The sequence below is a fragment of the Capra hircus genome, chromosome 10 (genome assembly GCF_001704415.2).
Source record: "Capra hircus breed San Clemente chromosome 10, ASM170441v1, whole genome shotgun sequence".
NCBI lineage: Eukaryota > Metazoa > Chordata > Mammalia > Artiodactyla > Bovidae > Capra > Capra hircus.
The window spans coordinates 82,026,438-82,041,837 of NC_030817.1; the positions used below are offsets into that span (position 1 = coordinate 82,026,438).

At 41.4% G+C, this 15,400-nt stretch overlaps 1 protein-coding gene and 1 pseudogene across 2 annotated transcripts in view; one reads left to right on the top strand and one right to left on the bottom strand.

Annotated features, from left to right (window-relative positions):
- ARIH1 (ariadne RBR E3 ubiquitin protein ligase 1) overlaps positions 1-14,645 on the bottom strand; it is a 101,476-nt gene extending 86,831 nt beyond the window's left edge. The window contains exon 1 of one of the 2 annotated variants that reach the window (XM_018054680.1): positions 13,951-14,645. In XM_018054680.1, coding sequence (XP_017910169.1) covers positions 13,951-14,319 — 369 coding nt within the window. In that variant the 5' untranslated portion in view covers positions 14,320-14,645. The remainder of the gene's footprint in view (positions 1-13,950) is intronic. The other variant, XM_018054681.1, reaches the window with a different exon arrangement.
- On the top strand, positions 1,836-4,148 carry LOC102174663 (annotated as a pseudogene).

Here is a 15,400-nt window from a genome sequence, read left to right on the forward strand (position 1 = left end):
CTTTAAATATTTCTCACTGGCAACAAATACTATAAGCAGTTTTTTTAAAATAACAGGTGTATTTGGAGAAATAGTTACCATATGTTTATTTGCTATTTGTCTGAATAATCAGTTTGTCATTTTTTCCAAGTAAAATTGGTGTTCCATCAAGCACCTTGTTCAGCTCAGAAACCAATCAAACGCACAAATGTTTTTCTTCAAGACAACCTCTGTACGTGAGTATGCAGAAGTGCCACATAAGACATGTGTACTTAAGAAACTGTGTACTTAAGGGATAAGATACAATACTACTAATAATTTTTACTGCTTCACCCAGAACAATAAGTGAAATGAACATTTTTTAATGAATGTGTGGCAGTGAAAAATAAAATGACTAGTACTCGTATAATTAGTGCCTCTGACTTGATCTGTGCTAAGGTTCCCATGGTTTTACATAACCGTCCATTGCTTCTGCACTATCAGGACAAATCCCAGCATGTTAACAGACAAATAACGTCCTAAAAAGTTTTCCTCTCATGGACCACACTTTGAGAACTACTGCATTAGAGTGACTCAGTTGTTTTTAACGTAGCTCTCAATTCATGTAAGTGCCAGAGAACTACATGCAAATAAAGTAAAATCTGAAAGAGTCGCTGTATATTCAAAGGTTTTAAAAAGCTTGCATTCTTGGAATTCAAACACTTTTTTCTTGTCACCTTATACTACTACTGAAGTATTATCTGGAAATCATAAAATAATTTATTAGTGCCAGAAGAAAATCGTGTCCGGCTCTCTTTGGTTTACAGATAAGGAAACCAAGGAACTAAAAATCTAAGGGAAAAACTTCAAAGAACATGTGTTCACTGAGTTTCTGCTACGGCTATTAGTGTGACATATGCTGTGGACGAAGACTTGGCTCTTACTTTCAAAACCCTCAGAGCCAGCTAGTGACTTAGGCATTGGGATGGCCATATTACAGCCTCCTGTATTATCCATATAAAGGGCTACGCAAACACAGGTGAAAGAGCAGCGATGGCAGGGAGGAGGGACCTGGTAAGAGGTATGTAATATCTGAGCAGGGTACGAGTAGAAGGATATCAGGCAGTTAGAAAGAAGACTTCCCTGGTGGAATAGTGGATAAGAATCTGCCTGCCAATGCAATATAGGAGACCCAGGTTTGATCCCTGGGTCGGGGAAATCCCATGAAGAAGGGCATGGCAACCCACCCCAGTATTCTCGCCTGAAGAAGCCCGTGGACAAAGGAGCCTGATGGGCTACAGTCCACAAGGTCACAAAGAGCTGGACACGACTGAGTGACTGGACAGCAACAGCAGCCAACCCAGGGGACATGGGTTCTATATCCAGTCTGGGAAGACTTCTCATGCCTTGGAGCAACTAAGCCCCTGTGGCGTAGCTACTGAGTCATTGCTCTACAGCCTTCAAGCCGCAACTACTGGGCCTGCATGTTGCAACTACTGAAGCCCCTGCACCTAGAGCCTGTGAAACAAGAAGCCACTGCAATGACAAGCCCGTGCATGGCAACGAACAGTAGCCCCTACTCATCGCAACGACTGAAGCAACGAAGACCCAGAGCAACCAAACCCAGCGCTACCAAAAATAAAACAGTGTAAAAAAGAGAGAGAGAAAGAGCAACCACAAAAAGAGGGATCAGCATGAACAAAAACAGGGAAACATAAATGTGCATTTATATAGTAAGAAAGTACAAGTAGTGCAATTGGGAATGGTGAGGAAATTAGAAACAGCAGCAAGTAAGAATGAAAAAATTACCAGAAATCAAGGTGAGGAAGCCACGAACACCATATTAAAGCATCTAGGCTAGACATATGATAGAAAGTATGGGTCCGCGGCTGCAGGAACCTGGCAGCGCGGCTGCATCCTTGGCGAGGCCGGGGACAGGGGCGGGGGTGGGGAACCGAGCAGAGGGAACCAGCCGAGGACTGAGCAAACGACAGCAGCATTTGAGTAGTTTTCGAAAACTATGTGAAGTTTGGTGGACGGCATCTACCTTCTGCCTTCACCCCATCCTTTACAAAAGAATAAATGGGATGTTTCAGAAGAGAATTGTATTAAAAGAGGAGTGTTGCAAATGGCTTCAGAAGCTGTGAATGCAAACAGGCTAGGAATTGCTTCACAAAAGGGAAAAGACAACAGCAAATAAAGAACAGATCTTCACTTGGTGATGGAGAAGACTCCTTTCTCTTTGAAGCAAATGAAGCTTGGAAAGATTTTCATGGTTCTCTTCTTCAGTTTTATGAAAATGGAGAACTGTGATGTCACACTGAAGGTTGGCTCAAAGCTAATCTCCTGTCACAAACTGGCATTGGCTTGCGTTATTTCCTACTTCAAAGCCATGTTTCTCTCTGAAATGGCTGAAGCCAAGCAAACACTGATTGAAATAAGAGACTTTGACAGTGATGCAGTAGAAGACTTGGTAAAGTTTGTCTATTCTTCACGGCTCACTTTGACGGTTGACAATGTCCAGCCTCTCTTATATGCAGCCTGTATTCTACAGGATGAACTGGTGGCTAGAGCTTGTTGTGAATACACGAAGTTACATTTTCATCCCTCCAGCTGCCTGGTGCTAAGAGCCTTTGCAGAAAGTCACAAGTGAATAGACCTAATGGACACGGCGGATCAGTATGCCTGTGAGCATTTTACTGAAGTGGTGGAGTGTGAAGACTTCCTAAGTGTGTCACCTCAGCATCTCCATAAGCTTTTGTCCTCCAGTGACCTCAACACTGAGAATGAAAAGCAGGTCTACAGTGCTGCCATCAAGTGGCTTCTTGCCAATCCTCAACATCATCCCCAATGGCTGGATGAAACACTTGCACAGGTTCGTTTGCCGCTGTTGCCAGTTGACTTTCTCATGGGTGTTGTGGCAAAAGAACAGATTGTCCAACAAAATCTAAAATGTAGAGATTTATTAGATGAAGCAAGAAATTCCCACCTTCACTTGAGTAGCAGAGCAGTACCTGACTTGGAATACTCTGTGCGGACTACCCCAAGGAAGCATACTGCTGGAGTGCTGTTTTGTGTAGGTGGTGGAGGTGGATCAGGTGACCCCTTCCACAGTATTGAATGCTAACAAAAACAGTTGGTTCTTTGGACCAGAAATGAACAGTCGAAGGCGACATGGATGTAATCTCAGTGGAAGGTAAAGTGTATGCAGTGGGTGGACATGATGGCAATGAACATTTAGGTAGCATGGAGATGTTTGATCCTCTCACTAATAAATGGATGATGAAGGCATCAATGAACACAAAGAGGTGAGAAATTGCCCTGGCTTCCTTGGGAGGCCCAATTTATGCCACTGGAGGGTTAGATGACAGCACCTGCTTCAACGATGTGGAGAGATACGACATAGAATCTGATCAGTGGCGTACAGTGGCACCAGTGAATACTCCCCTGGCAGGTGCTGGCTCCATGGCTCTCGTGAACCATGTTTATGCAGTAGGTGGCAATGATGGAGTAGCTTCTCTGTCTAGTGTGGGGAGGTATGATCCACATCTCAGTAAGTGGATAGAAGTTAAGACAGATGGGTCAGCGAAGAGCAGGCAATATAGTTAGTGAGCTCCATGGTTGCTTATACGTTGTTGGTTGTTTTGATGATAATTCTCTGAGTTCTGTTGAGCGGTATGACCCTCAAAGCAACAAATGGGATTACGTAGCAGCCCTTACCACTCCCAGGGGTGGAGTGGGGATCGAAACAGTGATGGGCAAAATCTTTGCAGTTGGTGGTCATAATGGCAATGCATATCTAAATACAGTGGAAGCATTTGATCCAGTGCTGAATAGGTGAGAGCTTGTTGGATCTGTGTCTCACTGCAGAGCTGGAGCAGGTGTAGCTGTGTGTGCCTGTTTAGCCAAATCCGAGATGTAGGTCATGGATCCAGCAATGTGGTTGACTGTTATGTGACTTGAGTTCCAGTCACCAACAGTTTAGTCATATTTGATAAGCAAGAAAGACAAGCAGGATTTTGTAACGGCCACCTTCGAGCAGTTTTAACTATTACTAGAGGGTCATGTAAATGTAAACTGTTGTATGTGACTGAGTACAGCTTTTGGAATGGTAGCTGAAAAATTACTAGTAATAAAGTTGCTATTTCCCACTTTAACAAATAATGAAGTAGTGAAAGAAGACAGTCTAAGCTGAAACCTCCTCCTCCAAAAACAAAAAAAAAAAAAAAAACTGTTTAACAGAGTGGAGTGCCAGAACCTTGAAATTAACTTTTTTTTAAGTGTGGATGAATGAACATGCAGAATCAAGTCGCTTGCTGAGCTTTACCTTTTGTCTAAAGGTGTTAACCTTAGGCATTGGATTTTTCCTCTGGGGAGATTAGAACCTGTTCATCAACACAGAGATATCAGGACTCTTAACAGACCTGCTCCATCTGAAGATCATTTCTCCTTGGTGCTGATGAATTATGCCTTGCTTTTTTCTAGGTGTTGATTTGTCAATTCCTTGGACATTTACAGAAGTAGGAAAAATGGTTCATCTTTCTGAGTGTCAGCCTATAGGATTATAGGCTTCATATCAGTTTGAATCGTTAGGACACCAAAAGATCTAAATGAACGATTCCATCTGAATGAATCTACACTTATTTCTTCATGTGAAAGGGGTTTTGTTTCATAGTAATAAAAAACGGAACCAGATGAGATTATTAGAGGAGAAGGCTTTAGAGTCAGCATTATTCTAGTACCCATTTGTGAGACCTTGAATGGGAGTGGAGCCCATTACATGACTCCCTAATGAGGCAACTCCAAAAATATGTTTAACACTCTTTGATTTAATTATTTCATTCTGAATGTGAGATTTATTATCTTTCTATTTTGCCACCATCAGTTTTTCTAACTGTACAGAATGTGGATTTATTTATTATGAGAAATTGAATTCATTTCTACAAAAACCCTTTACAGACTTTAGTTGAACTGTTGATTAGTTCATATCCATCTTTACCAATAAAAGATATTGTAAAAGCAAAAAAAAAAAAAAAAGAAAATATGTGTTTCCTATTTAGTTAAAAGGAGAGGAATAACAAATTTCAGAGTAACTTCATCAGGGCTAATTGGATACAGGAAATGCTGGGGCAGAAAAGAATCACTGACTTTCAAATGCCAAGAATGGTTGATTAGTAAATAAATCAAAGGAAGAACAGCCTTAAAGAGAAAAGGCAATAAATTTGTTTTTAAATGGGTTTCAGAGACCTGTCCAAAATGTCACAGATTTCAATGAGTCCACATAAGAGGTTTTTACTTATACTTGCTAAGAAAATCAGAAAATACTTCTCAGTCTCTAGCATATACTTAATCCCTAAAAAACTATACAATTGTGACTGAGAAAGAATATAATATGTAATTGGAATCAGTTAATATTTGAATTAGAACTATGACAGTTTCAAAGCAGATAGCAAAGCAAGTCTGGGGAGAAGTGTCTGGGATTATAGCTATTCTTAGCATTGTCTAAACAAATGTCTTAGTAATAAGGAAATGTTACCTAATACTTCATTATCCGCTGTAATTTTTGCCAAAATGTATTAAGTGCATAAGGTCACTTGTGACACTTCTTTTAAATGGAACATAAGAAAAAGGGAAAAGTGCTATCCAGCAAGTTTACATAAAGGAAAAAAAGTTACATGAAAAAGCTCCCAATACAGTATTTAACCTTAATACTAGTATTCTCATTTTTAAAAAACAAAAAGTAGGGCCTCTGAAACGTTAATCTGCCAGAGCAGATGCTAGCTCAATAAGACCCTTTAAAACTGCCTTCTAAGATACCAAACTACCCATTAATTTAATTCAAACACCAACTGACATCTACCACAGACCAAGATTAAGAAATGAGGTATCATTCAAGATGGTTGGATAGCATCTCTGAGTCAATGGACATGAGTCTGGGCAAACTCCAGGAGACGGTGAAGGACAGGGAAGCCTGCCGTGCTGCAGTCCATGGGCTTGCAAAGAATCTTAGCTACTGAACAACAGTTTCGTTGGACTGTTTTCCTTTGTTTTTGTATCTTCTCACTTATCTGATTAAACCTATTCTTTGGCTCAAGTTTTTCAGGACAAAACAGTGTGGGTGGGGAAGGACCATAGTAGGGTGCGACTTCATTTCAGAAACTTAAAATACATGACTGTAGAAATCTACTGATGCTATAAGACATGCCCATTCTTTTGGAACTGAAGATCCAACACTGGACCACATTTTAATTAGCTTGGGCAGTTTTGATTTACTTTGTTTTAAACACAGTAGGCTTTTTTAAACACTGAAAATAAAATAAGGCAAGGACTGCCACTACCATCTCATGGGTCCCAAAGGATTCAGTGATCCCAGGTTAGAAGCAGCCTCAGATTACAGATTATTCTCTCACCTAGTAAGTGATCACCAAATGTCAGTCTAACCACTCATTCTTCTATTTATCCCATCAGTTAAAGGGAATAATTAATCTATTTGTAAGGTTACATACTAACCAAAGGTTACTGATATCAGTATCAACCTGATATTGATATAGTATCAATATTAAAAGATGAACCGTATAAATAGCCAAGATCTTAACAAAGTTATGGGCCTGTGATATTATACCTAGTAAAGGCAATGTATAATTGAAACTTAGAGAAGTAGGCAACATGCATAATCAGAGATACCGGTTCACTGTCATAGAAGAGACAAAGAAAAGAGGACTGATTAACTTCAAGAAAAAGTTTTTCCTTCATGCTTCCAAACAAAAACTGTTAAGAAAACAACTGGACTTCCCTGGTGGTCCAGTGGTTTAAGAATCTGCTTGCCAATGCAGGGCAGATTTCATATGCCACCTGGCAAGTAAGTGCTTGTACCCTAGAGCGGGAGCTCTGCAACGAGAGATGCCACCGCGATGAGCAGCTCCTGCACCGCAACTAGACAAAGTCTGAGGGCAGCAACGAAGACCCAGTGCAGCCAATGAATGAATTTTTTTTTTTTTTAAAAGAAAACAACTAAAAATAACAAAGGGCCACCCTAGGAACAATGGACCAAAGTTAAGGTGTAAACAGTTTAATTCCGTGTTTTGTTTTGTTTTCTCAAAAATCAAGAGTTAGAATGAGCTGTATCACAAACTAGTTTATTGTCATTTACTCATAATTAAGCAGACTGGAATGTTACAAAGAGAGGATTATTAAAGACACTGGACAAGAACAATAACTTTGCTTTCAACCCTGGCTGTACATTAAAATAAACCAGGGAAAACTTCTGTTTAATGATGTCTGGTCCAAACTCCTAGAAATTCACTTGCTTAGCCTTGGGTTATGAGTCCCAATATAAAGAAGTCTGAATGAATAAACTGCATCAGTTATCAATATACTGATTATACTATATACTAGTTCTGCAAGATGTTATCATCATAGAAAAATCAATAAAGGATATAGGGGATCTCTGTGCATTATTTCTTGCAACAGCATTTGACTCTACAATTATCTCAAAATTCTAAATGTGATGAAAAAATTCCCAGGTGATTCCACTATGTAGCGAGTTAAAAAAAAAAAAAACCAACAGACTGGAGAATCTCAGATTCCTGCCAGTTATTAATAATTCCAAGAAGCTGCAAACTATTCTTTCAATCTCAGCCACTGAAGGTAATTAGGAATACTTATCATTTAAAGATATAATATTTTGCAAAGCCAAACACAAATAATTTACAGTTATTCTGAACTAAAAAATCCAAATTACTATACACTGCCATTAGTATATAAATTGACTGGACAGTAAGCATTATACTATAGTTCTCATTCGTCTCTTAACTGAGCCAGATTATATGTATCATAGTAAGCAGCCTCTCAAATGGCCCCAGGATCTACCTCCTCATCTTCACACTTTTGTGTAACCCCTTCCTCTTAAGCTCCTCACTTAAAACAGGTAGAGTACCGCAAAGAGATAGGATGCCATTTCTGAGATGGTGTTACAAGAGTGTGGCTTCCATCTGGGGGGTTCTCTATCTGAAACCCCCTGCCCCAAAGGAAAGAAGCTACTGTGTCATAAGTCACTTTTCAGTGAAGCCCACATGGCAGGGAACTGGCCAAAAAAGAGCCAGTGAAAAATCCTGAGGCCTGCCAAGAGTCACATGAGTGAGCTCGCAAGGGGATCTTCCTCTAGTCAAACCCTGATAACTGCAATCTAGCCAGTGTGTTGAGTTGCAGCCTTATAAGAGACCTTGAAACAGAGGCACCCAACTAAGTTGAAGTCAGAATCGTGACCCACAGAAAGTGTGAGATAATAAATGTGTGCTGTTTTTAAGCCACTAAGCTTTGAGGAAAATACAGGGCTAAAAATAATACATATAGCTGCCACACACAAACCCACAAGAAAGTAATCTGATCTGGTGACTTCTGCCTATCTTTGTTCAGAGTATCAAACCTCCCAGCTTTTACAATATTATCACTTATAATTAACAAACTGTTTTACCTGAGGTGACCTCACCATCACTGGGACACAGCTTCCTCATTCTTATTTCAATTTCTTAGAATGGCTTCCTATCCCTCTCTTCTATCCACCTAAATCCTAGACATCTTCCAGATAAAACTCACAGATCTCTTCCATGAATATCTATTACAATCCATTTAGCACTGATCTAACAGCTTTAAGAGTAGAAATTCAGAGACCATGAACTCCTTAAGAGTAAGTCTCACATTTTCTTCAACATTCTGAACAGTACCGAGCAACTGCATTTACAGTATTCAATTCCTTATATCCCTTCCCGGGTATCAAATAAAGAAACTCTCTCAACTACTTTTATTTTTAAAAAATAAAAATAAAAAAGCCGGGGAGTGAGAAAGGGTGAAGAAAACCCAAATGTTCCAACCTAGAATATGAGATTGTCACTGGTTTGGCTTGCATGTTTGAAATAACTGCGTATAGACCACTCTAATCTGAAGAATAACAGTAATGATAACAAATCCCCTCCACGAGTAGCCTAGTTAATTGTTATTTGTAGGCTCTCTCTTTAGCTAGACTAGCTCTCTCTCCTAGTAACCGTTCAGGCTCTTGAAATTTTCCTTTTATTAGTTTCTTAAACAATTTGCCTTCCATCATTAACCCACTCTATAGTAATTCATCACTAGTCATTACACATGGAGAAACATTGCTGTTAAATCTCAACTAGACCAGTAGCTCTCAAACTTTAGTTAGCATCAGCATCACCTGGAATGCTTGTTAAAACAGACTGCTGGATCCCACCCCCACAGTTCCTGATTCATGACTAATGCCATAAGTGATTCAAAAAGAACGTAACTTAAAGCTTGTAACTCAAGGAGATCAGCTGGAGGGAAAATAAAAAGTTCAAGAAGAATAAACTACACCAAACACCTCAATGGCTTCAACACACACACACACAAAATCCCTCCCAACCCAGTTAACCAATCTAAATTTATCTTGATATGCCCACTTGAGTTCAATTTCATTGAAACAAGGAGGACCTCCAATTCACTGAAGTTTTTTTAAAAGGATATTAGAAAAATTAAGCATTAACGTAAAAAAGACCAATCTAGTAGTTCAACAGTCCTGTTTTAACTTCCCAGAACAAAAAAAAGGTGGGGGAGGGAGGGGAGAAGCAGACAAAAACTGAAGGTTCTATGACGTAAAAATTAACTTGCCAGTTAGGAGAAGCAGTGACTAGACCTGACTCCGGAGAAGGCGATGGCACCCCACTCCAGTACTCTTGCCTGGAAAATCCCATGGATGGAGGAGCCTGGTAGGCTGCAGTCCATGGGGTTGCAAAGAGTCGGACACGACGGAGCGACTTCCCTTTCACTTTTCACTTTCATACATTGGAGAAGGAAATGGCAACCCACTCCAGTGTTCTTGCCTTGAGAATCCCAGGGATGGGGGAGCCTGGTGGGCTGCCGTCTATGGGGTCACACAGAGTCAGACGTGACTGAAGTGACTTAGCAGCAGCAGCAGACCTGACTCCTGAACCAATACACAATACACTGGACTATACTGCCTCTAATTTATGCATGAAACCTCAGTTTAGAAGCATCTCAAATATTTTAAATTAAAAATGGGCAAAATATTAAAGACTTCATATCAACAAGCCAACAGAAAATTTGTTGTCTTTTAAAACAGGTTATTAAGAATAATAAATCTTCTAATAGCAAGAAGCCCACCCACTTCTCCTTTGCTTGCTCTCTGATCACTCACATCCAACAGTTCCATGAGCCTCTTCCTCAGCATATCCTTTAAATGTGGTATTCCTAAGAGTTACTTGCCCTTCTTACTCATTCTCCCTGAGTCAAAATCATGACACTGGGTGAACTATGAACATTCCAGTCGTTCAGAACTATCACTGGACTGGCTAAAAATATAAGATGCTTAGGCTCCAATTTAGACTTGACTAATGGATAACCATCTCTGGGAATTGAGCCCAAGAATCTCTATGTTCCCCACCTCTATGTGCTTCTTAGGCAAGAATCATGTCCTCTATAGTGACCAGCACACACACAAGGCACAATCAACATTTGCTAAAGAATGCTGTGGAAACAAAAAACAGCACATTAAAACATCCTTGAATTCCAGAGTTATGTAGTGTTAGTTTAATAAATTACTTAGATGTTTAGACAACTACATTAGATACCCACTGTAACATTATTAACCACCTTATATTAACAATGCTAGTTAAATATAGCTAGGTAAATAAAGGACTTTAAGCACTTCTCTACCCTTAAGATATGTTACAGAAAACCCCTGATCTTAAAGATCAAAAGGTAAGTAGCCACAAATAGTTTAAATAAAAGAAGATCAAATTAAACAAACAAAAGTTACAGAGAGCCAGAAAACCAAGAGCTTTCTAAAAGAAAAAATGTTAACTCGATTGAAGACTAGAACTAACCAGCAGTTATCTACAAATAACACTATTAATCTGTTGTTGCCCAGAAAAAGTAATCAAATTCCCCCAGGGAAGACTCAATTAACTTGGCAAATGTTTTTACATTCAATCTTTTTCTCCCGCACATTTATTTTCAAATTCACTAACATATATGATTCATATTGAAAAGTAGTACCAGAAAGAAGGGAATTTAAATTTTTTAGAATTAACAGCAAGCTCCCCGATGTGAACTAAGTTAATAAAACACTTTTCAATTTACTTAAAACTTACTATATATTAAACCAACATTAGATTTAATTGAAGAACCTGTACAACTGATGTTTAAAGGCTCTATGAATATAAACTGATCTCATAAATCTATAAAAAGATAAACATCCCAAAAAGAGGTAAAATGAGCAAAAGCAAAGGGCAATTTACGAAAGAAATACCACTGCCCAAAAAACTCTTTAAAAATTCAACCTCATTAGTTCAAAAAAAAAAAAACACACAAATTTAAAAAATGATGACCAATCAAGGACCATGGAGGGAAAACTAGTATAACCTTGCTGAAAGCAGCGTGCCAGTATTTATTAAATGGCTGAAAATAAGCACAAGTTTGGCTCAGCAATTTATCCTAACAAAATAAAACATCCAGACATTTATCTGTAAGAATATTCCTAGTGAGGTTTATAAAAGATGAAAACTAGACAATAAAAAGGAAGACCAATAACAACAGATTGACTAAATTAGTTTAGATCTGTAATTGTGTAAGCACTTGAAAAATAGTTACTTATTGACATGAGAAAGTTGTTGACCTTCCCTCTGTTTTTGCAACCTGCTTTTTTCCTACTAAAAACATAAAAAGAACTTAGTTTTATTCTGTAATTATCATTTTTTCTAAACATGTATACCTCATCCACAGATCTGGAACAATTAGTGTATCTCTCTCAGTAGCAGGCAAAATAATTATTTTATCTTTTCTTCCCCCTCACCTCATCAGTTTTTTTCTTACAATGTAATGTGTTACCTGTATAACTTAAGTTTAAATCTATTAACATAAATAATCTATAACATAACCAAACCCTAGTTTAGTGCATCATTTGCCCAGTGTATACCATGTGAGAAAGAAGATCTGGGGTAAATCCTATCCTTTGATCTACTGATCTTTCTAAATATGAACTTTTAACAAAGGAAAAGATAGTCATTTCAGCAGTCCTACTTAAGAGCACCCTTAACAAGTAGTAAACTAGGAAAAAAAAAGAGTTGTTTCAAAAATCCAGCATGAAAACATGGTTAAAGTAAGACACCTAAAAAAATTCTCTAGTATTTTGTAGTTCTTAGTTCAGTTTATCCATGTTTATTTCTCTTCCTCTAAACTAACAAAGAAAAAATGATGTCACATGCATTAGCTACATCTCTGTTCCAGAAGTGACATAAAGAATTTGTAGGGTTTGGCCGCAGTGATTGAGGACACACCTAAGAGCTGAAAAAGCTGAAGGAGATTTAACTACATGAAAACATGCTAGAAGAAGTTGGGTAATAAACATCTATAAATTTTAAAAGGTAATTAAACATTCGAATAAGCCAGGTGATAGGTGTGAAAGCATCAGATTCAATACAGATTTACTATATACTTTATAAAATAAATAAATGAAAAGGGAATTCAAGGTTTCACTGTAAATTCAACTTTCCTCAAAAAAAAAAAAATTCTCCATTTAGTGACCTAAGACCTTAAATACTGTATCTGTAGATCAGAAAGAGCTATAAAACTTATCTTTCTTTTACAACCCTTCAATTTCCTCTTCAGACTACATTATCTATACGAAAGTTTGAGATTTCCACTGTTTAGTAATAGCACTAAGTATCACAGTTTTTTTTTAAACTATTATTTAAACACTATCTTCAAACAGGCCTAAATAGATGGTTTCATTTTCAAAAGAAAGTGTCTTTTTTACTAAATACTATAAAAAATTAATAAAGACAATCTATTAATCATGCAAGCTCAACAAGCACGCAGTGACATACTGCTTATTTACCAGCGAATATTAGTCAACCAATTTTAAGAGGGGGAAGAAAAAAAAATAACATACCAGAAGGCTATCGTCACCTGCTGCTCACCTATACAGTTTACTTCCATGAAACTAGTGTTTTCTAAGGATTATATTGAATCAAGACTCCATTTTTATTCTGCAGTCGTACCCATGACCCCCTCATTTTTCTCCAAATAAACTGAAACTTTTGATTTTCTAAAGCTCAAAAGGCAAAATATGACCCACAAGATTAGATGAGGTGAGGTTATCAATTTAAACCGAGTCCTACTTACCGACAATGAAATACAAATTATCAGAGAAACGAGTCCAGAAGCAGAAAGTCTCTAACTTGCTAACTCACAATAAGAGTCTTGTTCAATATTACACAATAACACTGCGCTTTGCTGTTGTTTGAGCTGCAAAGGCTGGGTATGCAAGTTGCAGCAACTATGCCAACAGCTTCAAGTATGCTACAACTGAGAAGAGTAGCAGTTAAAACCCAAACGAACAGCAAACGTTAAAAAAGATACAAGCAGAAGCCTCACCATTAGAAAAGAAGATCCATCAGCACCTCTCCCAAGAAACAGTTCCCTTCCCCCACTTTTAAGTAGGCACTTAAGACTGCCAAGCAGATCCATTTCTTTATTAACTGGTGCCCACTTGGGGCAACTGTACACCAAGCAAGCCCTCAGGCCTACTAACCCCTTCCAAAAGTGCTCAAGTGAGACTGAAAGCCGGGGAAGCCGTCTTAGGGGCCCAGATCTCCTCCACCTCCCATCCCGCCCCGCCCCTTGTAAGCTCTACTGAGGCCAGAAGAAGGACACCGGGCCCAGGGACCCGCAGCAATTGCCCGCAAAATAAGTCTGAGGCGGCCGGAGGCCTCCGCCATAGCAGGACCTGGAAAGCACCGCCCCTAGCGCACCTCCCCACACCCGGCGAATGTCTGCTCTATCCCCAGCAGAAGAGACAGGGCCGGGAGGCACCAGGCTAGGCTGCGCACCAGGCCCTGGCCTGCCCCTCCGGGCCGCGCGGACCGCCCGAATCCGCTCCCGGGTCCGGCTCGGTCAAGCTGGCGCGGGGGCCACACTCACCTGGATGACCTCGTTGACCTCCCGGATACATTCCACCATGTGTTGCAGAATCTGCTCGGCCGTGAGCACCTCGTAGCGGTAATCCTCCTCCTGCTCATGCCCCGGCCCGCCGCCGCCGCCGCCGCCGCCGCCGCCACCTCCGGGCCCCAGAGCGCTGCCGCCGCCGCCGCCCGTCTCCCCGCACAGCAGTCCGTCCCGCTCCCCGCCGACGCCCAGCCCCGGCTCCACCAGCTCCACCTCGCCCAGATCCAGGTTATCATCGTCCGGCTCATCGTCGTCCTCGTCCTCCTCCTCCTCGGCGCCGCTGTCCTCCTCGCTGCACTCTTCGTCCTCGTCGAACTCGTAGTTGTAGCCCTCGTCCGAGTCCATGGCGCGACGCGCGGAGGCCCGGCGGACGCTGGCCCTGAGGCGGGGAGAGGGCGGGGACGCCGAGGCCCCGGCTCTCGCTCCGGCTCCGGCTGATGTCCGGACGCAGGCCTGGCTCCGGCCCCGCGGGCCGCGGCTCCTCCCCGGGCGCGGCGGTTGGCGGTTGGCGGCTAGCGGCGGCGGGGAGGGCGCGGAGGAGGGAGGGAGGGAGCGAGGGGGCCGCTTGCCGCCCGCCTCAATCAGACGCGGCTCCGCTCAGGCCTCCGAGAGAAAACAGTCCCCAGCGCCACCTCCACGGCCGCTGCTACCGCTACTGAGCCAACAAAGGGGCGTGCGTCACCGCGTCGCGCTGCGTCGCGCGTCACCGCTCTTGACGTCATCGCGCCCCGCCCCGCCGCCCCTGCGTGGAGTGCGGGGAGACCCCACGGCCTCGGTTTGCCCTGGGAGCGCGGCGCCGCGGGAATCGCATGCTGGGTTCCGGCTGCCGTCGCTGTTTGGGCCCTCAGCAGCGAACAGAGTACTGGAGGAGCCTGTGGCCATTGGTCGCCGAGAGCGAGAGGGGCCTGGTCCGCCCAGGTGGTGGATTTTTCCGCAGGCCATGAAGATCCAGCTTCTCGCGCAATCCTTTGGGGATGGCGGCCTTCCCCCAGGGCCAGAGAGACCCTTCCCGCCGGCCTGGGAGTGATTCCAAGAATATCTCGGCTGTGGAGCTACTGTTCCTGTAGCCTGGGCTACTCAGTGGAGTCTGTTTTATGCAGAACCTCTAAGCTGTGTTGCTGGTGAACCCCGTTTTAAGTAATTAGATTGTATACTCTCCGGACTGTGATTTTTAAGTCGCCTACAGTGACGTCATTTAGCGTTTCCTGAACTCAGGTTCAAGCACTTTATTTAAGGCAAGTCATGGCTTGCCTTAATTGAGTACTGTGTAAGATTTTTACATACATATTTCTTATCTTCATGGAGCCACAGTACCCATTTTATACCTGAGACTGAAAAGGAAAGAGACTTGAAGACCACGGAACATTTGTCCTATGTTTTAGCACCTGGGTGACCTTAAGTAGCAATCAAAAATAATTTAAAATGC